At 47.5% G+C, this 27,785-nt stretch overlaps 1 protein-coding gene across 3 annotated transcripts; it reads right to left on the bottom strand.

Annotated features, from left to right (window-relative positions):
• Positions 1-8,667: 8,667 nt before the first annotated feature.
• Positions 8,668-25,536, bottom strand: CACNG6 (calcium voltage-gated channel auxiliary subunit gamma 6). 3 transcript variants are annotated; one of them, XM_061173908.1, is made up of 5 exons: positions 25,514-25,536; positions 22,857-23,245; positions 18,152-18,226; positions 16,267-16,404; positions 8,668-8,906 (listed from the first exon to the last, which is right to left on the bottom strand). In XM_061173908.1, the coding sequence occupies exons 1-5, from the start codon at positions 25,534-25,536 to the stop codon at positions 8,668-8,670; spliced, it is 864 nt and encodes a 287-aa protein (XP_061029891.1). The 3 variants fall into 3 exon arrangements, with proteins under 3 accessions (XP_061029891.1, XP_061029892.1, XP_061029893.1); XM_061173909.1 differs by lacking the exons at positions 16,267-16,404; positions 25,514-25,536 and having other exon boundaries at positions 22,857-23,187; XM_061173910.1 differs by lacking the exons at positions 16,267-16,404; positions 18,152-18,226; positions 25,514-25,536 and having other exon boundaries at positions 22,857-23,187.
• Between the last annotated feature and the right edge of the window lie 2,249 nt (positions 25,537-27,785).

The following is a 27,785-nucleotide window of genomic DNA, read 5'->3' as shown; positions in this document are numbered from 1 at the left end:
CGTGGGCTTCTCATTGAGGTGGCTTCTCTTGTTGCGGAGCATGGGCTCTAGGCACGTGGGCTCAGTAGTTGTGGCACGTGAGCTCAGTAGTTGTGGCTTGTGGGCTCTAGAGCGCAGGCTCAGTAGTTGTAGCGCATGGGCTTAGTTGCTCTGCGGCATGTGGGATCTTCCCGGACCAGGGCTCAAACCCGTGTCCCCTGCACTGGCAGGCAGATTCCTAACCACTGTGCCACCAGGGAAGTCCTGAGTGAAGAATCCTGTGATGAGACTCTTCTTCTGGATAATCCAGAAGGGCCCAAAGCAACCACAAGAGTCCTTATAAGAGAGAAGCAGGACTGTCAGAGTCCGAGAAGGAGATGTGAGAACAAAAGAAGATTTTAGATTTCCACGAGCCAAGGAATGGCAGCAGCCTCTAGAAAAAGTGCAAAAGGCAAGGAATGAATTCTCCCCTCGAGCCTCCAGCAATGAACACAGCCCTGCAACACTGTGCTTTGAGACCCACTTTGGACTTCTGCCCTCCAGAAACTGTAAGATAATAAATCCATGTTGCTTTAAGTCATTAAGTTTGTGGCTATTTGTTACAGCAGCTGTGGGAAGCTTATACACTATCCTATTGAAATTTGCAACACCCTCCAGCCATTCTGATCCTCCCTTCCTTGCATCTTTTCTAATCCGTTTCTTACCTTGCATCTTCTAATCTTTCTAGTCTTCCACTTTCCAGCTTCTACAATAGAGAAATATAAAGGAGGTAAGAGTTGTGGCTGGGGTCGAGTGAACCAACCTACAGGTTCTGCTAAAGGTGATGGTGCAGATCCTTGGTACCACTATCCTTCCTCTAGGTGCTGAGAAAGGGAGTGTGTTCCCTGAGGAACTACAGTCAATCAGGCAATAAAGAAGAAGGAGATTCACTTGCTCTCATGGCGCCATCCCGGGGCTCCTCCAGAGAGACAAAGAGAGTCTGGTGAGGAATGCTGGAATGCTGGAAGGAAATTGGCACCTGGGGGGATAAAGTGGATATCAGAGTGTCTACCTTCTTCCAAGGTAATTGATGAGATATATGGTCTCTCCAGCTACAGAGCCCTAGAGAAGACCACAGTCCCCCAGTCAACTTCGACCCCTTCACGTGCCCTGTACTGAGACATCTCGTGCTTTTTTCTTTCCCCTGATTCTCTCTTCTCCTCTAATAAGACTCTAAGCTATCAAAAGGTAAGTGTGGCAGATTAAAAAGTATTTTCAGAGGCATCCTCTCTACTTGTACCCATGGGCTTTGGTGCCTTACCACGTTCTGTCCCTTGTCAGGGTAATTCTATCAGCTAGGCTGAGCTCAGTTGCAAGGAACCGATTACCTAACTCTGGCTTAAGCAATAAAGATAATTAATCGTCTTGCCCAACAGGAAGGTTTTATACAAACACTCGAGGCATGCCAGTAAGGACCAAGCCCTTTCTATTTTACCACTCTGACATCTTTAATGTTTGGCTTGTTACCTCCAGATCGTATTATGGCTGGGGCAGCTCCAAGCATCTTGTCCTGGCACAGACACGTTCGAGCGTAAAAGAGCATCCCTCCTTGCCTTCTGTGTTCTTATCAGGGAGAAATATCCACCCCAGAATCCCAGCTGGCTTCTTTTCATCTCCTCATCTGTTAGGTGGAATAATAGGAGGAGCATCTCCTAGGGCTGTGAGGCTTAAGTGTGTTCATACAGAACACTTAGGACAGTGCCTGGCACAGACGAGGCACTTAACAAATGTTAGCTGTTATTATTATCAGTAATAATAGTAATAGTAAAAGAAGAGGAAGAAGGAGGAGGGAGAGGGAAGGAGGAGAGGGGAAGGAAGAAAAGGAGAAGAAGGAAGAGAAGATGAGAAGCAGAAGAGAAGAGAAAGACATGGACCATGTCCAGAAGCTTTGGGGAGCAGGACTGAGAAATTCCTCAATCTGACTCTCAGGGTGGCCCTCGTCAGTCTCCTCCTATTTTGCCCCAAATGGGTCCAATCCTGCCTACATTCCTCCTCTTAGGGAACCACTGAGGGATTTGCTTCTATCTACCCTAACACCTCTGTTGCTAGGCAACCTTCTACTACATCTCCGGCACTCAACTTTCACGGAGCATTGGGCCTCTGTCCAATCGTGGCTGAAGTCAGAGTCTGGTGCCTGTCGGAGGACAAGGTGAGGAAAGAGAGATTATATGAGAGATCATAACATTAAAATAGCTACTGCTTAAGCGCTTATTATATAACATTAAAATAGCTACTGCTTAAACACTTATTATATACTTACTATATAAACACATTATATAGCACTATGCATTATTATCATCAATAGTTAACATTTACAGAACACTTACTATTTAGAGGTCTTCTACTGAAAACTTTATATGGATTAACTCATGAATCCTCCTAACAACCCTATAAAGTAGGTAACATTATTATCCCTATTTAAGAGATGAGAAAACTGAGGCACAGTGAGGTGAAGCAACTTGCCCAAGAAGATACAGCCAGGAAGCGTGACTCCTTCACGAGGCTGGGACCAGTTCCTCTTCTTTCCTCACCACAAGCCTGACCAAGTCTCTGCAAGAAAGAGGGTAACTCTTCTCTCCCAATCCCTCTCTGTGAAGAAACACAAAGCCATGCATAAATTGACATGCAAAAAAGCAGAAAGACATCACACAAATCATTTAGATGCAAACCCATAGACAGGCACCAATACACAGAGATACACCAAAGCACAGATGGACACAATTGCATAGACACAAATAGAAACGCATAGAGAAACAGCTACACAAAAACATATTGAGAGTCTTCAACACACCAGTACACCACAAACACATACAGACACACACACAGCAAAATACAGAAACAGATGCGCATGCACAGAGAAATTTACACACACACACCTTGCACATGTGCACACACAAACAGCATGTACACACAACAGAAACAAAAGCACAACCCCAAGACAACCGCAGAGGTGACAGAGACAGAGCCAGGCATGACCCAAGAAAGGCTGGGACTAGAATGAGCCCTGCAGAGCCGTTGTCCCAGGAGCCCGTCTCCCTAAACAAGACCAGAGGCCAAAACCTCCCCCAGATGCAGCCTGCAGATTGTTTTCATACAGCCACAAGCTAAGACTGCTTTGTACAAGTTTAAATGGGGTTTCGCTGGGTGGTGCTGGTGCAGGGACTCCCGTGAGTTTTCATACAGGCTGTTTCTTGGTCAGGGATGTGGGGTCCAAAGGTCTGATGGGAGCCAGAGGAGTTACTCCCAAGCTCACTCCCACAGCTGCTGGCAGGAGGCCTTGGTCCCCCGCCCTGTGGGCTCGCCGTGGGGCTGCTCATGACATGTTTTCCCCCAGAGTCCGAGAGAGAAAATAAAAGAGCAACCAAGATGAAACCCACAGTGTCTTGTATAACCGAATCTTGGAAGTGACATACCATCACTTCTGCCATATGCTATGGGTCCCACAGATCAATCCTAGTGCAGTGTGGGAGGGCACTACACCGGGTGTTCTGTTAGCCAGGGTTCTTCAGGGAAATAGAACCAATAAGATGTGTAACATACACAGAAAAAGATTTATTATAAGGAATCAGCTCACGTGATTATGGAGGCTGGCAAGTCCAAGATCTCTAGGCTGTGCCAGTTGACTAGGGACCCGGGAGAGTTGATATTGCAGTTCCAGGGTGAAGGCAGTCTGCTGGGGAATTATCTCTTGCCCAGGGGGGGCTGGGCTTTTTCTTCTATTTTTTTTGTCCTTCAACTGATTAGATGAGGCCCATCATCATATAGGAAGCAGTCTGCTTAACACAAAGTGCATCCTTTTTTTTTTTTTTTTCTGCCACGCCGCTCGGCATGCAGAAACTTAGTCTCCCAAATAGGGATCAAACCCGCATCCCCTGCAGTGGAAGCACAGAGTCTTAACCAATGGACCACCAGGGAAGTCCCCAAAGTGCATCCATTTAAACATTAATTTCTTTTAGCAACACCCTCACAGAAACACCCAGAATAATGTTTGACCAAATATCTGGGCACAGGGACTTGGAACAAGGTAGCGGCGATGGTTGCACAACTTCGGGAATGTACTGAATGCCACTGAATTGTTCACTTAAAAATGGTTGATGGTTGGGACTTCCCTGGTGGTCCAGTGGTAAAGAATCCACCTTCCAATCCAGGGGATGCGGGTTCGATCCCTGGGCGGGGAACTAAGATCCCACATGCCACGGGGCAACTAAGCCTGCATACCACAACTACTGAACCCACATGCCTCAACTAGAGTGCCCGCCTGCCACAACTACAGAGCCCACGCTCTCTGGAGCCTGCCGGCCACAACTAGAGAGAGAGAACCTGCACGCCACAACTAGAGAGAAGCCCACGTGCCACAAGGAAAGATCCCACGTGCCACAACTAAGACCCAACGCAGCCAAAAATAAAAATAAAGTTAAAAAAAAATTTTGTTTAATGTATGACTTTGAAAAAAATGGTTGATAGTTAATTGTATGTTATGTGAATTTTACCTGTTAAATACAGTTGTCCCTCAATATCTGAGAGAAATTCGTTCCAGGACCCGCTGCGGATACCAAAATTCAAGGATGCTCAAGTCCCTTATTTAAATGGTATAGTATTTCCACATAACCTACAGTATCCTCTCCTATATTTTAAATAATCCCTAGATTACTTATATTACCTGACACAATGTGAATGCTATGTAAATAGTTGTAAATACAATGTAAATGTTATGTAAATAGTTGCCTGCCTTGGCAAATTCAAGTTTTGCTTTTTGGAACTCTGGAATTTTTTCCCCAAGTATTTTAGATCCCCACTTGGCTGTAAATAAATACCTTAGTAAACATTCTGAAGGCTAAATAAAATGTGCCTGTAGGTCTTATCCAGCCTTCTGGCCATGAGTTTGAATCCTTTTCTTTGGGCTTAAAAAAAAAAAAAAAGACAATTACACAGAAAAGTACATACAATAGGATTCCATTTACATGAAGTTCAAACCTAGGCAAAATGAAACAACCTTTTTTTTTAAAAGAACAGAATTTCAGTTTGTAAAACTATGAAGCAGAGATAAGGAATGATTTAGTCAAAATTCAGGGTGTGGTTGTTTATCTGTGAGAGTTGTGCCTTAAGGTGGGGATATTAGTAAGGAAATACCAGCAGTTTCCAAGATACTAGTTCTTTTCCTCAGCCTGGGTTCTGAGATTAGTGGGTGTTTTTAATTTTAATTCTTTCAATGGGATGTTGAGTCTGCATTTAAGAGAATCAAACTCAGACTATTCATACAGTTGTATCCATAACTCAGCACGTACATGGTGCACTTCACATTTAAAAATAAATGTTTGCTGAATAAAAAAACCCACACATTTGGATGTAGGGTGAAATGTTAGCAAAAGGTGAATCTGAATAGAGTATGTGGGTCTTCTATACGCTATTTTGGTTCTTGCAACTTCTCTGTAAGTTTGAAATTATGTTCAAAAAAGTAAATGTAAACAAGGACAGAAAAGGTGGTAGATTTCAAGAAGCTTCTATTTTCCTTCACTTCAAAAAATATGAGGTGACCAGATGCAAGTTAATGCTTTGATAAATTATCCCATAGTAAAATGTGATTCCAGTTATTTGTCTCAGAGGGGTCTCTATTTCCTTCTCCCACTTTTGGAAAATCCACAAATACCCCAAGTGGGAAAGAGGGTGCAGAGTGAAGACCCCACTGGACAAAGAGTCATTCCCCCAAAACCAGAGGACCCCGTCCCCAGGGCAGACATCTCGGGGCTTCCCTGAGTCCACTGGGCACAAAGTCAAGTAGAAAAAAAGAATTGTTCGTGATCCCTTTTCCTAGCACTTATCTCAGTTTATAATTACACATTAATTAGTGTGATTATGTGATTAATAATCTGTTTCCATCACCAGACCGTCAGCCCAGCAGGGGTCCCTATATACTCTACTGTACGCCCAGCCCAAAGTGCCACTCAATAAATAATAGTGACAGCAAGACTGATGGAGTTAGGACCCTGTGCCAGACAGTCTTCCAGGGGCTTTGCAGGGATTATTGCAGCGTTCACTCCTCACAAGGACTCTACGAGGTAAGCAATGCAATGAGCATAAGGAAACAGAGAGGGTAAGCAAGTTGTTCAAGCTATGAAAGGAGGGGGGGGCCAGGGTTTCATACCAGACAGTCCGGGTCCAGAGCCCACATTCTCAACCACAGCCGGACACTTCTTCTGCCCCTTGAATCAGAAGCGAATGCACATCCCAGCTCTCCGCTCAGCATCCTTAGCATGAGGCTGAGTTCAGTGCATGAAGAAATAAAGAGAATGTCCTGCCAGAGTGCCCCACTGAATGTGAGGTGGGGTGCAGCCTCAGCGAATCAAGAAAGGGTTACCCCACACCTCCTGGATGACAAATGATCTCCTCGTGGAGGAGGCTGCTTCCAACCCTGGGACAAGTCATAATTACATGATAAATGTTATAAGACTTATGTAGTATAATATGTTGTATAAATATCATGTTTTATATATATAAGTATTATATTTACATAACATATTATATTGTATAAATATCATGTTACATATATATTATATTTATATAATAAGTTATATAAATATCATGTTACATATATATGTATTATATTATTTATATAATATGTTATATTGTATAAATATTATATTACATAGGCGTAATCCTATGAATGCTCTATTTATATAATATGACAGAATATTAATATATTTTATATAAATATTATAATATATGTTATAATTATATATGATTATATAACATATAGTTGTATTTATAATTAAATAAACATTTATGTGAATATATTAATATATTATAATACCCATAATATCAATATAATAATCTGTTTATTATGATGTAATCATGTATTATATATAATATTGGTATAATATTATAGAGAATTTTATATTAAAATATAGTATATTCTGTTAGAATTTTATATTATAATATAAATCTTCTATTTTATTAAATATATTAATTTTACAATGTTACATATATTAATTGAATTTATAGTAAATATTTAAAATTATATATATTTTATGTAATATATAATATATATAATTACATATATAATTTATACTTAAATATAGAAGCATTTAAGAGAATCACACTCACAATATTTGCATTCATAAGATGGCACATATTCCATATTTTAAATATTTTTAAATGTTTAAGAGACTTTGGCCTTTGAGATCAGCTTCAGCAATTCCTACCTAATTGAAGAATTCATTCGAGTTGTGATTTTTGAGGTGAAATACGTACACTGGTCTTCATGAGAGGAGGCTGGGCCCTTGGGCTGAAGGATTTCAACCCTTGACACCAGGTCTTCATGGCCTGGTCACTGTTAGTTGTGGTTGACCAGCTTCTACCAATATTCTGTTCATAATGATACATATATTCTCTAAGATGATGTACACTTCCTCTACAGCAAGTCCTGAGTCCTCCTCAGAATTTCCTTTCACTTCCATATCCCTACCAACAGTCTCGTCAAGGCAATCATGGCTGTTTCTAGCATGCACCTCAAAACACCTCCAGCTTCTACCCATTCCCTAATTCCAAAGCCACTTCTGCATTTTTAGGTATTTGTTACAGCAGAACCCCACTTCCAGGGACTAACAGGTGTATCAGCTTGCTAGGGCTGCCCTAACAAAGTACCACAGACTGGGGGACTTAAACAACAGAAATGCACTGTCTCACGGTTCTGGAGGCTGGCAGTCCAAGGTCACGGTGTCTGCAGGGCTGGTTCCTTCTGGGGGCTGCAAGGGAGAATCTGTTCTAGGCACCTCTCCTTGGCTTGTAGATGGTCATCTTCTCCCTGTGTCTCTTCACCTCATCTTCCCTCTGCATGTATCAGTGTCCTAATCTCTCCATATAAGGACACCAGTCCTATTGGATTAGGGCCCACCCTAATGACCTCATTTTCACTTGGTCACATCTGCAAAGACCCTATCTGCAAATGAGGTCAATTCTGAGGTCCTGGTGGTTAGAACCCCCAACATATACTTTCAGGAGGGACCCCTTCAACCCATAACAGTGTTTGTGTTCCAAACTGTTGAGTTTTCTGTCACTCTCTATGGGTTCATTGACGTGTGACTTTGGGGCTGACAAGTAGCATGTAGTGGGTTTCTGGAGAGCACAAGTGACCCCTTTTCTCTACCCTGGAGTGCACAAATCACATCACAACGGACTCCAAATCAAAGTTGTTAAATTTCCAAACCTTTAATCCCAAATCAGACCACAGTGAGGTCAGACCCAGAGATTCTCTCCTCCCCCCTTCCCCTGTTTCCCTGGAGGAAGTCTCTCCCACAAGCGAATACATCCAAATCTGTGGAACAAATAGGTCCAACTCCCTCCCAAGACCCCCTGACCTCACCCCCCCACTCCCTAGTTACCCCATCAGGTCCCCACCAGCCTTCCCTGGGGACCCTCGTTTGCAAAAATCCTCTCCCCGTCCCACTCTTAAGCAACCCAAATTCAGCCCCCGAGAAAAACATATTCACAGAGAAAAAAGATGAGGGCGTGAGGGGCAGTTCTGTGCAAACAGCATGGGCCCCCAGAGCAGGGAGAACACAGTTTCTCTAGGACATGGGGCAAAAGATTCAGGGGCACAATGGAGAAAGGAGAAGGGTTTGGGAGTTGCTTAGAGAAAGCACAACGGTGGCCCTAGGTGGCCCTGTGCCCCCACTTGGGACAGAGGGAGCCCCAGGGCCAGGGAGGCAGGGTAAGCAGGAGAAAGAAGCCACTCCCCAGGATCAGGACCAGGCCGGCCCCCAAGCCACAGCCCAGAGACCAGGAGTATTCATAGGTCAGGGCCGGGGATGGGGGAGGGTCAGGGCTAACTCTCTGCAGCAAGGCTTGCACGGAATGGCGGAACACCTCCAGGCTGACCAGAAGCAGCAGGCCTGTGGGGAGAGGAGAACAGATGTGGCCCTCAGGCCCCTGGGGTCCCCAACGGAGGTCTGAGCCTCTCCCCGAATATACCCCATCACATGCTTACTCAGACAAGAAACCTGGGGGACCCCCTAGTGATAGGAACAGAGTAAAGGGACAAAGTAGGTGATTACATAGTTAATCCCACTAGGGGACTGTAAGTAAAGAAATAAAAGCATGGGGGACCCCCGTAAGTTAATGGTCACTCAAGAAAGCAGGTTCGCTGAACCACAAAACCATGCGACAGAAGCCTGAGACATGCCCCCAGACAATGAAACAATGGTGGCATGAGACCCACATCCTGCCCAGAGAGTCCAGGAAGTTAATGATTCCTAAGGTAATGCTCCTCGGCGCACATTAAAAACAAAAATATAAGGAAAAGTTGACATTATGCTGAAAGCTGAGATGATTCATCCTATTTTAGTATATGTTACCGCCTTTTTTGCTCATTTCCATTGCGCCATGACAGTCCCAGTTGGACCACGTAGGGACAAGAAAACTCTCCCGCCTGACTTGGAGGAGGAGCTGATGATGGAAGCACGACATCTACTCAAGAATGAGGAAGAAGGTGGTCTTCTCCCCCTCCCCATTTTTCCTTTGATTATAAAACTGTAGCCCGCTAAGTTCTCGACGTGGCACCCTCTAGCTCACCCGCTTGTAAGGTGCACAAGCATCTTATTTTAATAAATCACTTCTTATCTATCACTTGGCCTCTCGCTGAATTCTTTCTGTGCTGAGACATAAAGAACCGGAGCTCCTCGGAGCCCCCCGAGATGCATTTCTGCAGTTTCACTACCACCCCCTCAACAACTGCTTATTAAGCACCTACTCTATAGCAGGCAGAATTTTAGAAGCTGGAGAGAAAGAAAGAACAAGACACAAATTCATAGAGACAGAGAGTAGAAGGTGGGTGCGGGGGTGGGGAGGAGGAATGGGGAGTTGGTGTTTAATGGGGACGGAGTTTTAATTGGGGAAGATGCAGAAGTTCTGGAGATGGATGGTGGTGATGGCTGCACAACCGCGTGAATGGACTTAACGCCACAGAAGTGGACACTTACAAGTGGTTCAAATGGTAAGTTTTATGTTAATGTGTCTTTCACCACTTAAAAAAAGAACAAAGCAAAACCAAGGAATCAAGAATCACAAAAGTCAAATTAAGACTCCATTAAGACTTCAGTAAAGAGTGATGATGGAATCTAAGTTGAAACCATAGAAGCAGAGAGCAGAATGGTGGCTGCCAGGGACTGAGCGGAGGGGAAAATGGGGAGATGCTGGTCAAAGGGCACAAACTTCCAGTTTGAAGAGGAATAAATTCTGGAGATCTAATATACAGCGTGGTGACTATAGTTAATAATACTGTATACACAAAATTTGCTAAGAGAGTAGATCTTAAATGTTCTCACTACAAAAAAATGTTACTATGTGAGGTGATGAACGTGTTAACTTGTTTGATTGTGGTGATCACCTCATGATGTATATCAAAATATATCAAAACATCAAGTTGTAGGGGACTTCCCTAGCGGTCTAGTGATTCGGACTCAGCACTCTCACTGCCATGGCCCAGGTTCAATCCCTGGTCGGGGAACTGAGATCCTGCAAGTTGTATACCTTATATACAGTTGTGTGTATATATATATATGTGTGTGTATATATATATATACACATACAGTTTATACTTGGCCATCATATCCCAATAAAGTTGAAAAGAAAAAAGAGTGATGTTGGATTACAAAATGAAAAGAAAATCAGTCAAGTAATGCAATTTGATTAAAGAAAAAAAAAGGAACAAGACAGACAAAAGAACCCCAACCTGACAGAACCTATGTTCTACTTGGAGGAGACAAATGGTAAACAAATAAACCAAGGCTTGCAAAACTCAAATGTCTCCAGGAGACAATGAGAAAGTACAAACAAGTGAGCAGGCAGGTGCGGTGGGGGCAACGACAAAGCGTAGCCCAAACCCGGCTTCAGCCAACTGCAGCCCATCAGAAACGGCGACTTAGTGGACCAGATCTTTTGATTTTTCAAGAACAGCTAGCATTTTTTTAAATGATTATGATTTTTACGGGAATTCACCCAACCTTTAAATATTGGCTCAGAGAAATCTTTAGACACTGCCCGCCAAACAAAGCACATTTATGGGCCGTCGCTGGCCTGCGGGCGACCAGGCTGTAACTGCCAAAGTAAACACATGAGAAGACAGGATAATTTCAGACAGTGATGCACGCTAGGAAGGAGATAAAAACAGAGTGATGGGAAGGGCCGTGACATCCAGGGGTGGGGCTGGGCCTTTACATGGTGTCATCAGAGAAGCCATTGGAGCTGAGACCCAAATGGACAAAAAGAAGCCAGCCACGCACAAAACAGCGATGGCTATTCTGGGCAGAAGGAAAGGCTGGTGCAAAGGCTTTGTGGTAGGGTGGAGTAGAGTGTGTTACAGGGAAAGAAAGAAAAGTCAGTGCAGCAGAGCAAAGAGGTTGGGGGAGGGGAGGGTGGTGGGCAGTGGAAGCACAGAGGTGGGCAGAGTAAGATCACGTAGGACCCTCCGATGGTCACGCATGGCTCATGCATCCTGGCTGCCTCCCCTCTCAGACCCCGGAGTCTGACTTCAACCTTGATCTCTGACCTTCCTTCCTCCCTACACTCCCAGTTCCCCCATGGTTTTGTTTTTGTTTTGTTTTTTAACTTTTTTAAAAAAATTAATTTATTTTATTTTATTTATTTTTTATTTTTGGCTGCGTTGGGTCTTCGTTGTTGCGCGCGGGCTTTCTCTAGTTGCGACGAGCGGGGGCTACTCTTCGTTGTGGTGCGCGGGCTTCTCATTGCGGTGGCTTCTCTTGTTGCGGAGCACGGGCTCTAGGTGTGCGGGCTTCAGTAGTTGTGGCACTCGGGCTTCAGTAGTTGTGGCTTGCAGGCTCAGTAGTTGTGGCGCACAGGCTTAGTTGCTCTGAGGCATGTGGGATCTTCCCGGATCAGGGATCGAACCTGTGTCCCCTGCATTGGCAGGTGGATTCTTAACCACTGTGCCACCGGGGAAGCCGTCCCCCATGGTTTTAAGTCAGGGACCTGGAGAATACAGCCTGGAGTCTGCGTAACGTGGCTCAGTGGTCCCTTTGTGATCCCTTCTTGACCTCATGCAGGTCAGCATCAGGGCACTGGAGGTGGAAAAGCATCTGGACGAGGGAGAGACACCATCGAGTCCCCTTCATTCCACTGCTAATTCATGCATTCTCTCATTCAGTCAACAGATCTTAATTGAACTCTCATTATAAAATATATATAAAATACAAAAACAAAACTAGGGACTTCCCTGGCGGTCCAGTGGTTAAGACTCCGTGCTCCCAATGCAGGGGGCACGGGTTCGATTCCTGATCGGGGAACTAAGATCCTGCATGTCACACAGCGCAGCCCAGAAAAAAAAAAAAAACCTAATGAAGGGGCTGTCCTCCTGGAAATTCACCCCAAAAGGGGAGATGGACAAAAATCAGGTAAATGTATCGATGTGGGTTGAACTGCATACCCCCAAAAGTTCACACATTGGGGTCCTGATCCCCAGTGCCTTGGAATATGACTATATTTGGCGTTAGGGCCTTTAAAGAGGTAATTCACTTAAAATGAGGTCATTAGGGTGGGCCCTGATCCAGTATGTCTGGTGCCCTTATAAGAAGAGATGAGGACACAGGCAAGCATGGGGAAGGACCATGTGAGGACACTGGGAGAAGACAGCCATCTACACGCCAAGGAGATTGGCCTCAGAAGGAACCGAACCTGCTGATGACATGTTGATCTCGGACTTCCAGCCCCCAGAACTGTGAGAAAATACATTTCTGGTGTTTAAGGCACCCAGTCTGTGGTACTTTGTTATGGCAGCCTTAGCAAACAAAGGCATACATAAATGCATAATTTCAGGTAGTGATCAATTCTACGAAGAAAAATAAGGCAAGGTAGGGACACAGCAGGGAAGAGGTCTACTTTAGACAAGGTGGCCAACAATGGTCTTTCTGAGGAGGTGACGTATGATCAGCGACTGAAATGATCTGCAGAAATGAGACATGGGAAGCGCTGGCGGAAGAGCATTCCAGGCTGAGGAGACAGCAGTGCAAAATGCTCTGAGGAGGGAATGAACTTGGAGGGTCTGAGAACAGCAAAGAGGTTAATATGGACAGAACAGAGAGAACAAACGGTAAGAGGTGAAGTCTCGCGTAGCCAGGAGCCAGGCCACATAAGACCTCGGAGCCACATTATTCTAGTGGTAGAAATTCATCCGTGGCTTTCGATCTAGGTAGGAACCACAATATGATTTATGGTTTTAAAATGTCACTAACTCCAAAACAAGAGGCAGGTAGGATTTGACCATGGGCTGTAGTTTGTGGACCTCTGGCCTTGACACACTAGCTTTGCAAAAAGAATCTAACCAAATGCTCCCACATCTCACCTCTTCCACTAGACCTTATGAATGGGTATTATTATTATTATCCCCACTTTACAGATGGGAAAATTGAAGCCTAGAAAAGGGGCACGTGGGTTTGAGCCCAGCCAGGTCTACTCCAAGACTCTTCTCTTAGGCACATCACTTTACCTTCTCCCTGATCGAACCTGACTTCCCTCGAATGACCTAGAAGGGCCCACGTGACCTGGCCCCTGCCTGTTTCTTCAGCCTCCTCTCAAGCTGCCCTTCCCATCCTACAGCAGTATGGAGTAGGACTTCTTTCAGGACTTTATTTTTGTTTTATTTTATTTTTATTTTTTGGCTGTACCACGTGGCATGCGGGATCTTAGTGCCGCGGACCAGGGATTGAACCCGAGCCTCCTGCAGTGGAAGCGCGGCGTCCTAACCACCGGAGCACCAGGGAAGTCCCATTCAGGACTTTAAATGCACCCAATTTGTTCAAGCCTGGAGACCTTCGTGCTGCTTGGAATAACTGTCTGCTTACCCCTCCCTGAGCCCGCCTTACACATCCTCATTCTCTACATCCTGACTTGAATTACACTTCTTCTGAGAAGGCTTCCCTGACCACCACCAGTCAAGTCTCTGTTGGGTCTCCCTGTTATACATTTTCATTAGACTCTTTACTTTTCATTTATAGCATTTACCACAAGTGGTAATTGTTAACATATACTAATTTATATGAGTATTATTGATTTGCCTAATTTCTATCTCCTCCCTGGGTTGGAATTTGGGACTCCAACCTAGATCTTTTGATTCCCTGTTGATTTCCTGGTTTGTCTTTTAAATTATTTATTTATTTATTTATTTTTGGCTGTGTTGGGTCTTCGTTTCTGTGCGAGGGCTTTCTCTAGTTGCGGCGAGTGGGGGCCACTCTTCATCACGGTGCGCGGGCCTCTTATTATCGTGGCCTCTCTTGTTGCGGAGCACAGGCTCCAGACACGCAGGCTCAGTAGTTGTGGCTCACGGGCCCAGTTGCTCCGCGGCATGTGGGATCTTCCCAGACCAGGGCTCGAACCCGTGTCCCCTGCATTGGCAGGCAGATTCTCAACCACTGCGCCACCAGGGAAGCCCTGGTTTGTCTTTTAAACCAGTATCCTCCTCACTCTCCATGCTCCAGCCTCACTGGCTTTCTTTCAGGACTCGAAATTCACTGAACTCTTTCTAGCTTGGTTACCCATACTTTGATGTTTTAAGCGTCATCTCCTCAGAGAGGCCTTCCCTAACTCTGCTTTAAATGAAGTGCCCTCATTATGCATTCTCACAGAACTCTACTTTTCCTTCATAGCACTTACTGCAGTTTGTAACTGTGGGATGATTTGTATCATTTCTCTGTCCTTAACCAGATGATAATCTCGTTAAGGGCAGACACCTTTCTAATGAATAAATGAAAGACAGGGAATGACTGAATTTCCCCCTTCATTTAGGAAGCTCTCTAAGGCACAAAACAATAATAAGAATGTGATTACTAATCATTTCTGTTCGAGTGTGCTCTTGAACACTCATATCTCCCTGTCTCCTTTATTTTTGCTTTTGTTTTGGCCGCGCGGAGCTTGTAGAATCTCAGTTCCCCAGCCAGGGATTGAACCCATGCCCTCTGCAGTGAACCCATGCCCTCTGCAGTGAAAGCACAGAGTCCTAACCACTGGACCACCAGGGAATTCCCTCCCTTGACTCATCTTGCACCAAGCCTCTACTGCATTTGTTAACTAAGGTTACCATGTACATTTGCGCAAACTTTGCCCCGCTCTATGCTCTGATCTTCATTCTGTTCATTCATCTTCTTTTAAACTTGCCAAGTCTTTTACAGACTACATATATGCTATTCCATCACCACTGTTACCACATCAAGGGCGTCACCATCATCACCATCATTACCACCACCACAAACATCACCAACATTGCCACCACTACTGTCAACTCCATATTCTGCCGGGATAATTTCTGTTCCTCCTTCAATTATCAGCTTAAATATCACTTTCTCAGGAAGTTTCTCTGACAAGCCCCCCTACCCCAGTGTGTACCCCTTATATGCTTTATCATAACTCTCATCACAATTATAGTTGGATTATTATATGTGTAATTGTCGGTTACTGTCTATCTCTGTCAGAATCTAGGCTCTATGAGGGCAGACACAGTGTCTGTCTTATTAATCTTGTATCTCCAGCCCTTAGCTCAGTGCCTGGAACATAGTAGGTGCTCAGTAGACACACGAAAGATAAATAAATGAAGCTTATATAGTTAATGACTTATCTATCCACCTTAGAAAACATTTGATCCAATGAGGGCTACATTCCACAAGATGCAGAATTTTTTTGGACCCCCAACTCCAAAAATGCAACAGTTCTTGCAGACTCCAGGTCCAAATCTAAAGGAGTGTTCGGAGAACCTTCAATTCCCAGCCAACAACAGCGCTTGGACCATCCTCACATTTGGGCCTACTATAGCCCTTGTGCTTCCCAGCATGCAACGGTGCTTAGAGACCTTCCTCAACCTGACAGCATACAACAGTGCATGGGGACCTCCCTCAACGTCCCAGCTTGCAACAGTGCTTGGGGACCCTAGATTCCAATCTAAATAAGTCTTTGGAGACTCCCCAATTCCCAGTCAACAACAGGACTTAGAACTCTCCCATCTTTGAGACGTCTGTAGCCTTTGAGCTTCTGCCAATTCCCAGCACACAACAGGGCTTGGAGACCCAACCTCCCAGCCTACAACGGGGCTTGGAGACCTCCCTCGACCTCCCAGCATGCAACAGTGCTTGGAAACCCAACTTCCCAGCATGCAACAGTGCTTGGAGACCTGACCTCCCAACATGCAATGGTGTTTGGAGACCCGACCTCCCAGCATGCGATGTCCTCAGTCTGCAGGCTCTGAACCCTCACCTGAGAGGCCAAAGCAGATGGCTCCAACCCGGAGCAGGAACTCTGCACCTTTGCTGAGCACCGTGATGATACAGAGGCTCCCCAGGGCCATGACTGCCAGGCCTAGCACTGCTATCACCGCAGCTGCCAGATTTACCTCTGTGAGGAGGGGAAGGGGAAGTAGAGAATACAGGACGTAGGGAGTAGAGAGAACTCCCATAGAGGGACCCAGAAGATCCGGGACTAGAGAAGAATTTTCAAGTAGAAGATCATCCAGTCCAATGTTTTACTTATACTGTTGAAGGAAGAACTAAGACTCAGAAAGGGTCAGTTAACTGCTTAAGGTCACAGAGCAAAGAAAGGACAGAGCCAGGATTAGAAGGAGATGGGAACTACCAAGTATTACTTATGATCTGGTCACCATTTGTTTACCAGTGAGGAAACTGAGGCAGTGGGGTGTGTGGGAGACAACAGAGAAGGTGGTACGTTACAGCGGAATGATCCAAGTCAGAACTCTCCCCAGCTACTTTCTAGCTGGAAGATTCTGGTAAAGTCACTGAACCTCTCTGAACCCCAGTTTCCTCCTCTGGAAAATCAAGATCAAAATCCCTACTTGACTGCTGTGAGGATTAGAAATCACATATGTAACGTACACACTGCGCCACCTGGCACACAGCACTTGTTCCATATGTGTGCCCTGTGATTATTTTGCTATCCTAGGGGAGCACAGCGACTTGCCCAAGCTCACTTAGCACCAAGATAAGAAAGAAAGGAGTGGAGAGGGTAAGTAGGTCCTCCAAAAAGAGTCCTCCACTGTTTATGGAGGACCTACTTACTATGTGCCAGGCACCATACTGCATGTTTTAGCTGCATCATTTCATTAAATCCTTACAAAGACCAGATAAGGTTCATGACATACCACAATTCTTTTACTAGTGGGGATATTGACATACCGACCGCAATTCCTTTACTGGTGGGGATATTGACATACTGGGGTGATGGAGAGACTGTGGTTAGAGTAGAAAGGGTAAAGTCTTAAAAGTTTTATTGTCCAGTATGGTAGACACTAGCCACGGAGGGTCTTTTAATTTTAAATGGATTTAAATCGAACAAAATTTAAAACTCAGTGTCTTAGTTGCACCGGCCACATGTGGCCAGTGGCTACCCTATCAGTCAGTGCAGGTACAGAACATTTCCACTCTCATGGAATATTTTATTGAAGAGCACTGCTTTAGAGTTGGAATTATTTGGGTTCGAATCCTGCCTCTGCCTCTGCCACTTCCTGGGAAAATAAATTAAACCATTTATGGACTTGTGTTTTCTCATCTGGAAGATTAAGATAAAGCCCCTGCCCTGCAGGGTCATGGCAAGCACTGGAACTCTTATAAATGAAACACCCAGCGCTGTGTTTAGCATGTGGGAGATGCACACTTGTGAGATGCTAACGTACTATCCACAGAGAGGGGCTGGGACTTGCCCAAAGTGACACGGCATGCGGCAAAAGCAGAGCTGAGGCAGGAATGTTGGACACAGGGCTCTGGAGAACCACCTGTCTCCAAAGATGACACCTCCCCAGGATTTAGGAGCTTGTGCCCATTCTGTGGCAAAGCAGAGAAGAAGACAATGCTATCAAGAACCCCTCTGGGATTAACAGATACAAACTACTATACATAAAAAGATAAGCAACAAGGACTTACTGTATAGCACAGGGAATTATAATCAATACCTTTTAATAAACCATAATGGAATATAATCTGAAAAAAATAACTGAATCACTTTGTTGTATACCTGAAACGAACACAATATTGGAAATCAACTATACTTCAATTTACAAAAAAGAAAAAGAAAGAAAAGAAATCCTTTAGCGTGGTCAGCATATCCCCTCCACCGGGCAAAAAGTTCTTACCTTTCTTTGTGGTTCTCTGGAAGATGTGAGCATCCTCTCCCGTGGTGAAGAATTTAAAATAAGTGCAGTTTGCTTCTGTGGCAGCAGGAGAGAGAAAAAGAGAGGTAATGACATGGAGGTCCCTAGTGTAAGCTCAGGGCTGGACATTTAACGTAGCTCACAATAACCTAGAAATATGAAATTAGCATCCCTGATAGACAGAGAGAAATCATGCTCAGAGAAGTAAAACCACCTGCTATCACAGGAGCTGGGATTCCAATCCAGAGCTTTGAGGTCCAGATCTGCGGCCTTGAGAGGGCTATTGACCTCTCTGAGCTTCTAATTTTTCCTGTATAAAGTGAGTTAATAGTCTCTTTCCTGGCTCTGTCATATGAGTTTGTTTAGGGTCCAGTGAGATTAGAAATGGATAATCACTTTATTCAACAAAGCACCCCAAGATCCAGGCAGAAGGCTAACAGACTCAGAAGAGATTCCTATCTCAGAAAGGATTCATGTCTAGACTACACAAAGAACTCTTGCAGATCAGCAAGAAAAGAGAGATAACCCAATTGAAAAATGGGCAAAGGATATGAATAGTCAATTCATAGAAGAGGAAGCGTGGATTACTCACAAGTACATGAAGAGATTCTCCACCTCACCAGGGATCACAGAAATGCAACTTAAATCAGCAGGGAGATGGCACTTTAGATCAGTTAGATTGGCAAATATTAAAAGGATAATATCAAGCATTGGAAGGATAAGAGGAAACAGCTGGGGGTGTAAATGGGTACTAGTCTTTTTGGAAAGCACTCTGACATACTTTATGAAGTGAAGTATGTTTATCCCTATAACCCAACAGTTTCACTTCTGGGTATACATTCAGGAAAAAACCACGTGCAGGAACATATATGGGTTGCATGATGTTCATTGCAACACTATTTATAATAATAGGGAGTCGGGGGGACTTCCCTGGTGGTCCAGTGGTTAGGACTCTGTGCTTCCACTGCAGTGGGCTTGGGCTCGATCCCTGGTCCGGGAACTAAGATCCCAAATGCCACACGACGCAGCCAAAAATAAATAAATAAATAAACAGGGAGTTGGAATCAACCTAGGTGCCCATCTCTATTGGAATAGACAAGTAAATGCGATGGATGCTTCCTGGGCAAGTCTCTGCAGCACACAGTAGCCACGAACTAGACTAACAGAAAGCAGCACAGAGAGATTTGAGAAACAGTGTTGAGCAAAAAAATCAAAAACAGGAAAAAATCTATGGCACGATATCATTTATGGAAATTAAAATACATACATATATTAAAAACTACTATATTTTCTAAGTTAAAATACATATTCATGGATGCATATCAAATGCATTAAAGAGATGAGTTAGGAAAGAATGAAAAAAAAAGAATAAGAATGTAAAATAAAGCACAAGAAGGATCTTGCAAAGGCTGGTAATGATTTTGTGGCATAAACTGAAAAGTATGATTCATCCAAATTTGTGTACTTGAAGTTCAAGAAACGCCACACTAAAAAAAGGCGCTTTCTAAATTGCATTTTAAAGCCAGAACTTCCCACAGAATTCACCTACTCCAACTTTCTCATTCCATAGATGGGGAAACTGAGGAGAGAACAGAGGCAAAGGGAGGAGAGAGGTCGAGAATAAGAGGGGTATAAGAAATAGGAGACAGGTCAGGTGGTCTGGGGAAGTGGAAAGGAACTTTCCGAATTAAAGGGGGATGCTGAAGGACAAGAGATAAACTCCAGAGTCAGGTGAGGTGGTGCGGGACACTCCACCTGGTACTCTCAAGGAAAGAAAAGGGCATGAGATGTCCTGGCAGGAGCAGTGGGAAATGTGAGTCCTTATCCTGCAGCAGCAAAAAGGATGCTTCGTGCAGCAGAGCAAACGGTGAGGATGCTATCTGTCACAAGTCGGTGGGGGGAAAGCGGTCTTCCTCTACAAGGGAAATGGGAAGTCTCAACTAGAGAATAAGAAGGTGTGGTACATCTTTCTGAGAGAGTATGGGGTGTCTGGCATCCCATTTTGGCTACTGATGATTTAGGGCATCTTGTCTCTGACCCCAGAGGATATGGCATATCCCATTTGGAAAAGAGTAGGATATGGGTCACCCCCCCCTTTGGGATGTCCTTCGATGGGCCATGGGATGTGTGGGATATTTCTGAAATCTTGAAATTTGTGAGATGTCCTCTGAAGGGTCAGGATTGTGGGATGATGGTGATGGTCCTTTAAGGAGACTGAAGCTCTTTCTGACCATTAGGGAGACATCAAGGGATGTGAGGGACCCCATATTATGCAGTTAGGTGGGGCGGGACAGCCCCCCCAGTGCAGTGAGGACCTTTGGGACATATTTATGGACTAGTGAGATGCAATATAGTGTCGTTGTTAAGAACAGAGATGACCAGGAACCCTCCTACACTGTTGGTGGGAATGTAAATTGGTACAGCCACTACGGAGAACAGTATGGAGGTTCCTTAAAAAACTAAAAATAGAGCTCCCACATGACCCAGTAATCCCACTCCTGGGCATATATCCAGAGAAAACCATAATTCAAAAAGATACATGCACCCCAATGTTCGTCGCAGCACTGTTTACAATCGTCAGGACATGGAAGCAACCTAAATGTCTGTCAACAGAGGAATGGATAAAGAAGATATGGTACATATATACAATGGAATATTACTCAGCCATAAAAAAGAACAAAATAATGCCATCTGCAGCAACATGGATGGACCTAGAGACCGTCATACTGAGTGAAGTAAGTCAAACACAGAAAGACAAATATCATATGATATAGCTTACGTGTGGAATCTAAAAAAAGGGTACAAATGAACTTATTTACAAAACAGAAGTAGAGTCACAGATGTAGAAAACAAACTTATGGTAACCAGGGGATAAGGGGGTAGGGATAAACTGGGATATACGCACTACTATATATAAGATAAATAACTAATAAGAACCTACTGTATAGCACAGGGAACTCTACTCAATACTCTGTAATGGCCTATATGGGAAAAGAACCTAAAAAAAGAGTGGATGTATGTATATGTATAACTGATTCACTTTGCTGTACACCTGAAACTAACACAACATTGTAAATCAACTATACTCCAATGCATTTTTAAAATTTTTTTAAAATTAAAAAAAAAAAAAATAAAGAAAGAACAGAGATGACCAGGGTTCAAACCCCATATGACTAGCCTGGGTGCATAGACTGAGACATTTATATTTCTTGCTTCTCATTTTGGGGATGATAATAACTACTCATAGGGTTCCTATGAGGATTGATGAGTTTATGCAAGTGAAATACTTAGAACAGAGCCGGGCACTACATTAGCATCTAACATTTTTTATTACCAGAGCATCCTATTTCTCAAAAATTTGGGAACTTCCTGCTTGAGGCTCTGAGGGGTGAGAATTAGCCCGTCTGCATGCTGAGTGGGTGGTACCTCAGATAACAAGGGTGCTTGGCATCCCACTTTGCTATCAAGGGCTTGGAACATCCTAATTTGGACCCTAGGGATGTCAGAGATCACATCTGGAAAAGTGAAGGAGGAGGGAAATCCCATCTGGAGCCCAGAGGGATAGGAGATCTTCTTTGAGGGGTACTGAGATTATAGGACAGCCTTTGGAGAGGAAAGAGTGTTGTAGATGCCATATGGGTGATCAAGCATGTGACATCCTAAATGGGCTCTGAGGGTTGTCAGATAGTTTCCTTGGGTCAGTAGAGGCGAAGTGAGATCCCATTCCCGTTCCCTAGGGGTATAGGATGTCCCTCTGGTATAAGTTTAGGGCATGGCATGGCCTGTCTGGGAGAGTGAGAGGTACGGGATAGCTCTCTGGCATGGGTAGGGGTGAAACAGCCACTCAGTAGGGAAGTGAGGGGTGTCGAGGTGCCTGGAAGAGAAAATGAGAAGGGCTGGAGTGTCCAGTCGGGGAATTTGAGGTGAAATGGGTAGGAAACGAAGAAGATTTTCCAGGAAGCACAAGGTCTGCCCTGGGATGTTGGGAGGTGTTTGGTGAGAGCTGTTTGGTGGAATCCGTAGGAGGGAACAGCATAGACTGTACTTTGGGGTGGGCATCAAGGTGGTCTTTCTCCCCAGGGCCCACAGGATGGGGGTGCAGGCTGTCTCCAGGGTGGGAAGAGCAAGCTGACACCAGGAACCCAGAGTCTTCCTCTAAGGGTGCAGGCTGTCTCAGGGGCGCGAGCGTTTCTGGGAGACACAGGCTGTCTGAGGGCACCAGCTGTGTCCGGAGTCATCGGCTGGGTCCGGGGGCACAGGCTGTGTGCAGAGGCACAAGTTTCTCTAGGAACATGGGCTTGCTGGGGGTACAGGCTGCTCTGGGGACACAGAAATGTCTGGGATCACGCGCTGCGCTGGGAGCATAGGAGCTCTGGAGGTCATAGGACAAGGGCACCGGCTGCTCTGGAGGTACAGGCTGGTCTAGGACAGACGGGTTTGGGGGAACAGGCTGCTCTGGGGGCAGAGGCTGGTCTAGAGCTACAGACTGGCCTGGGGGTGCAGGCTAGTTTGGGGGTACAGACTCCCTCTCTGCACAGTTTGTGCCTGGGGCAGAGGCTGTCCCGGGAGCACAGGTTGATGTGGGTAGGGGCGCTTTCTGAGGGTGCAACCTCTCTCTCCTCGGGGCTCAGGCACGGGTTTCTCAGACACGGGATACAAGCCCTGCGCGGGGGCGGCGGCCTCTCACCTCCGGGCAGCTCCGCTGGGCCGCAGGTGTCTCTGCCCGCGGGCACGTCCGCCTGCCACAGTCGTTTGGTGCACATCTTCCAGAGCCCCAGGTGGGCAGCATCGCAGACGGCACTGCCGTTGTCCCTGTAGGTGTTGAGTTCCACCCAGAACTCGGTGCCCACGGCCAGCACTGCCAGCGTGGCACCCACGGAGGTCAGCAGCAGCGCCAGCTTGATCTTCCCCTCGTGCTCAGGGGTCATCCTGGCCTTGCGCGCCCCGTGAGCTCGCCGCCGGCCCACGGCCCCCAGCCGGCGGTCCTCCTCGTGCATGAAGAAGTTGGACCACATCATCATCCTCGTCGCGGGCGATAGGGCCCAGGTGCAAAGGAGGCAGAGCTGAGGCGGGCTCCTGAGGGCTGGGAGTGGGGAGGGAAGCGCCTGGGGTCTTGAAGCGGGTGAGGGGCTCGGTTTCCACTGGTCTGTGAAATGGGAAGATCTGAATCCTCCCTGGAACCTCAAATGAGGAAGTCGAGGTCACTTCTGGGACCTAGATCCTCTGCTGGGAACCCTCTGAGGTTCAGAGAAGAGCCTGGGGTACCCACAGAAGCTCAGCAAAGAAGATGAGACTAGAGATAAAGCTAGGTTCCCCCAGCCTCACGGCTAGAGCCTGGGTACCCAGGAGGGGGGCCTGAGAGCTCCAGAAGCAGGAGAACTGAGTGTCAGCTGAAGCTCTGAGGGGCTGCTCTGGGGTCCCCACTGGAGGGAATCACCAAGGGGAAGCTGTGTTTCCTTGCGGGGGGTGGGAATCCGAGCTTCCCACTAGGGCTCAGAGTTTGGGGTACACAGGAAGGGGAGCTGAGGTCCTGTGTTTGAGAGGAGATGCTTCCTGGCTTCTTTGGGCTCAGAGTCTGGGGAAGGAGAAGTTGGGTCCCCTCTGGGGTTCAGAAGAGGAAAAACTGGGGTGCAGGGAGTTCTTAAGGGGAGGTCAGAATTACTTCGGAGTCTCAGAGAGGCAGTAGGATTCCCCCAACTTTCACAGGGGGGACCAGCAGAGTCCTGGCTGGGGTTCAGAGACAGGAGGCTGGGGACCTGCTGGAATTTAGGAAGAGGGGAGGGGGGGTCTCCCTGGCCATTCAGAGAACAGACCAGAGAAGGTCTGCCCTAGGGGCTGAGAGAAAGGGGCTGAGGGACACCCCCAAGGCTCAGGAGGGGGACCTGGGGTCCCTGCTGGGGCTCAGATGAAGGGGCTGTGGTCCGCACTGCGGCTCAGGAAATGGGGACCAGGTCCCCGCACGCGGTTCAAAGGACAACTGGGACCCGGAAGGGACTCGGTGTCCCTTTGGGATCACTCGGCTCCCCCTCCCCCGGGCTCCCAGGGCCGGCCGGGTCGGGACGGCTCCAGGCTCAGCTCCAGGCCAGGCGCCTCCCTCAGGCCTCCCACCCCCGTCTCCTGGGTAGGGACCCCTCTCGCTCTCCTGCCTCTGCGCGGCGCCAACCCCAGCTCCGCGATGCCTCCGAACCGTCGGTTCTGCACGCCACTGCTCGCTCCGCCCGCCGGCCTGGCAGCTCCGCTCACTCCCAGCCTCGCCCCCATCCGCCCACCCCCTTCACCATCGCCGGCTATTTCGGGCTTGACCCGTAAATAACACCCGCACCTGTTGCCGGCGCCTGTTGCCATAGGGATCCCGGGTATTTTAAGGAGACGAGGGGCGGGGAGAAGGACGGCTGCCCGGGGAGGAGGGGCTGGGGGCCAGGTCCTGACCCGCTGGAGACCGAAAGGACTTTTACTTCCTTAAGGGGCAAGGGCGGGAGCTGAGGGTCCCATCTCCCAGCTGGCGGGAGAGGGGGCAGGGCGGGGAACCAGGAGTTTTGGTCCGGAGCAGGCTTGGCTGGGAACCCGAACTGCTCGGTCCAGGGGAAGAGGGGCAGGGAGGCAGGACTCCTGGGTCTGAGGAAGGGGGAGCTGGGGGCCCTCAACCCCTGGGTATGAGGGAGGAGAAAGCTGGGGCCGGGGGTCTTGGGTCCGTGAAAGAGAAGAAACTGGGGACTTTAACTCGTGAGACTGGAGGGAGAAGGGGCTGGGGACCTGGACCCCTGGGTCTGAGGGGGGAGGGGCTGGGGGCCCGGACCCCTGGGTCTGAGGGAGGAGGGGCTGGGGACCCGGACCCCTGGGTCTGAGGGAGGAGGGGCTGGGGACCCGGACCCCTGAGTCTGAGGGGGGAGGGGCTGGGGGCCCGGACCCCTGGGTCTGAGGGGGGAGGGGCTGGGGGCCCGGACTCCTGGGTCTGAGGGGGGAGGGGCTGGGGGCCCGGACCCCTGGGTCTGAGGGGGGAGGGGCTGGGGGCCTGGACCCCTAGTCTGAGGAGGAGAAGACTGGGGCCCAAATCCCTTGCATCTTGAAGGATGGAAAGACGGAGTCCCGGGCTGGGGTCCTCCGCTCCCCAGGAGGTAGAAAGGGCCGGCCTCAGGGAGAAGCTGGTGTCAGGGGCGTGGGAACCAGAGCCACAGTCCTCTGCATCGAGTTTATTAGACGGGGCACCCCCGGGGGACCTTCCATGCAGTTTCAGCTCCCCCAGCGACAGGAACGGGGACAGCCGTGTGGAATGGCAGCAGGGCCTGATCTTTGCCCCTTCACTCCCTCCCTCAGCCCCTCTGCGATGGCCCAGGGGGGACCCACCTTTCACCAACTCCTTTGCCCATGGTTGACTGCTCCAGCCGGCCCGGTGCATCCTAACCCTCTCTGTCGGCCGGGCGCCCTGTGCTGGTTCCGTCGGAGCATGCATTGCCCTGGGATGTGATTGTGATCGTGGTCATCTGTGTCTGGCTCTCCCATCAGCCTCTGGCAGGGCTCAGGTGCAAGAGAACCCCATCTCATCGTTCTCAGCACCACCCAGCCCAAAATGCGTACACAGGAGGCCTTAGGAAGTGTGCGTAGGTGATCTGAATGAATGAATGAATGAATGGGCAAATGGATGGATGGATGAAGGGAGATGGTGACACACAGGCATCCCCTCCCAAGCTAGGGAAGGGCCCCCCTTCAGAGCACACCTCCCTCTGCATTCCGATTGGCCGCACTGCCTGTCTTCGGATCTGAGTTCCCAGCTCTGAGATTGCAAGGCCTGGTGCCTGGAAGGCCTCAGGGACTATTTCTTAAATGAATGAGTGAAACCTGTTCTTTCCTTCACCTCACCGGGTATTCCCAGGCCTTGGCAGGACTCAGAGGGGAATCTGAGAAAGTGCCTGGTGCTGGCAGCAATGTGAGATGGGAGTTGGGCTGGGTGACATCCACCAGCGTCTCCATTCTGAGAAATCAGACACCTTCCTGCAGTACCTCTGCCCTGCCTCCTGAATCCATCTTCCCCTCCCGGCCCTGGGCCTCCCCATCTTTCTCAATCTTGCCTGCTGTAATGGCTCTCTCCTTTCGGGGGTTATTTTTCTTTCTTCCATCTCCCTGTCTGCCAGCCTCCCTTTCTCTCCTTTCACAGAAAGGGTATGAACTTTCTTTGGTGGGAAAGTTCTTCTCACTTTCATACCAAAAGGATGGCTTGGCCTCCCTTTCCCTCCACCTCCCCTCCCACAATCTCTTCCTTCCACTCACTCAAGCAAAACTCCAGTCCCTACCGCTGCACGGCGATGACCTCGTGTCAGGGTCATGTTATCTAACCCGTGGCTAATTTGCTCCGCGGATCCTTTTCTGGTTCTCAGCACTGGTCTCTGCCTACTTCATGGTCACTCCTTGCCCGCTTAACTACATCTTCCTCCCCGCCCCCCACCACGCAGATGCCCCCGAGTCTCTGGCCGGGTTCTTTCTCTGTCATCCACACTCATCTCCTAGGTCACCTCATCCAGTCCTGAGGCTTTAAATATGCTGTCTGCTATATGCAGACATTTCCAAAACTTGTATTTCCAACCACGACCTCTCCCTCAAGCTCCAGTCTCACGTATCCAACTGACTACCTGACACCCCAGCTTGGATTTCTCACAGGCCTCTCTAACTTGTCATGGCCCAAGGAGGATGCTTGACTCCTCCCACCTGATCCCTTCCCCCGGTGACCCCTTTCCAGGCAACACATAGCAGCGCCACCCAACTTCACACAGTTAAGAGAGTTTTTCTCTTCTCTCTCTTTGGTTTTTCTTTCCCTCCTCTGTTACGTCCAGTTTGCCACCACCACGGGCTTTGCCTCCAAAATCCCATTTCCTGTTCTTCCATTTTTCTCCGCCCTCACCAGTTCCACATTGGTCCAGGCCACCATCAGCCTTAACTAGCCAAGGACGACAGCCTCTTAACTCCTTACTTCCACCTTCACTCCTAAATCTATTCTCAGCACAGCGACGCGGTTCTGTTATTTTGTTTTGTTTTTATAAATAAAAATAGGAGCATGTCATTCCTATGCCCATCCCACTGAGTCTAGAATAAAATTCCAATTTCTTCCCAGGGCTACAAGCCCCCCCATGACAGGCCCCCAGCGCACACTTCTGACCTCACCCCAATTTTCTCATCCTTGTTCGTCTGCCCGCCATGGGGCCTCCTCAAAAATCGGCGATTCCGCAGGGCTTTTGTGCTGTCTCTGCTTGGCCAGAATGCTTGTCGGGCGCCTTTACTTCTCACAACCCACTGCTGTTACCGCTGCAGTGGGTTCTTCCTGAGGCTCCTCCCCTAAAGTCGCCACATCCTGCTTTGCTTTCCCCCCACCCCATCCCCACCTGTGCTGTGTGGCTTGCGGAATCTCAGTTACCCCCACCAGGGATTGAACCTGGCCATGGCAGTGAAAGCCCGGAATCCTAACCACCTTCCCGCTACCAGGGAACTCTCTTTCCTGCTTCATTTTAAAAACACCTCTGCAACTGAAATTCTTATTGTTTATTGTTTGTCTCTCCTGTGAGTTCCAGGAGAGCAAAACCTCGGCTATCTGTTCCATACCACATTCCTTGCACCTAGACTGGTCTAG

Source organism: Eubalaena glacialis, chromosome 18 (genome assembly GCF_028564815.1).
Source record: "Eubalaena glacialis isolate mEubGla1 chromosome 18, mEubGla1.1.hap2.+ XY, whole genome shotgun sequence".
Taxonomy (NCBI): Eukaryota; Metazoa; Chordata; class Mammalia; order Artiodactyla; family Balaenidae; genus Eubalaena; species Eubalaena glacialis.
The sequence above is the reverse complement of the archived record's forward strand: the minus strand, read 5'-3'. Positions and strand labels throughout refer to the sequence as shown.

What these genes read in the sequence shown, in the direction of transcription:
- CACNG6 (XM_061173908.1), bottom strand. Translation starts at nt 25,536, where the DNA reads ATGGGCAAAGGAGTTGGTGAAAG. An exon ending in GGCAAAGGAGTTGGTGAAAG is followed by an intron (nt 23,246 to 25,513) that starts GTGGGTCCCCCC and finishes CCCAGCCCTCAG; the next exon opens with GAGCCCGCCTCAGCTCTGCC. An exon ending in CATCTGCTTTGGCCTCTCAG is followed by an intron (nt 8,907 to 16,266) that starts GTGAGGGTTCAG and finishes CTCTCCCCACAG; the next exon opens with GCCTGCTGCTTCTGGTCAGC.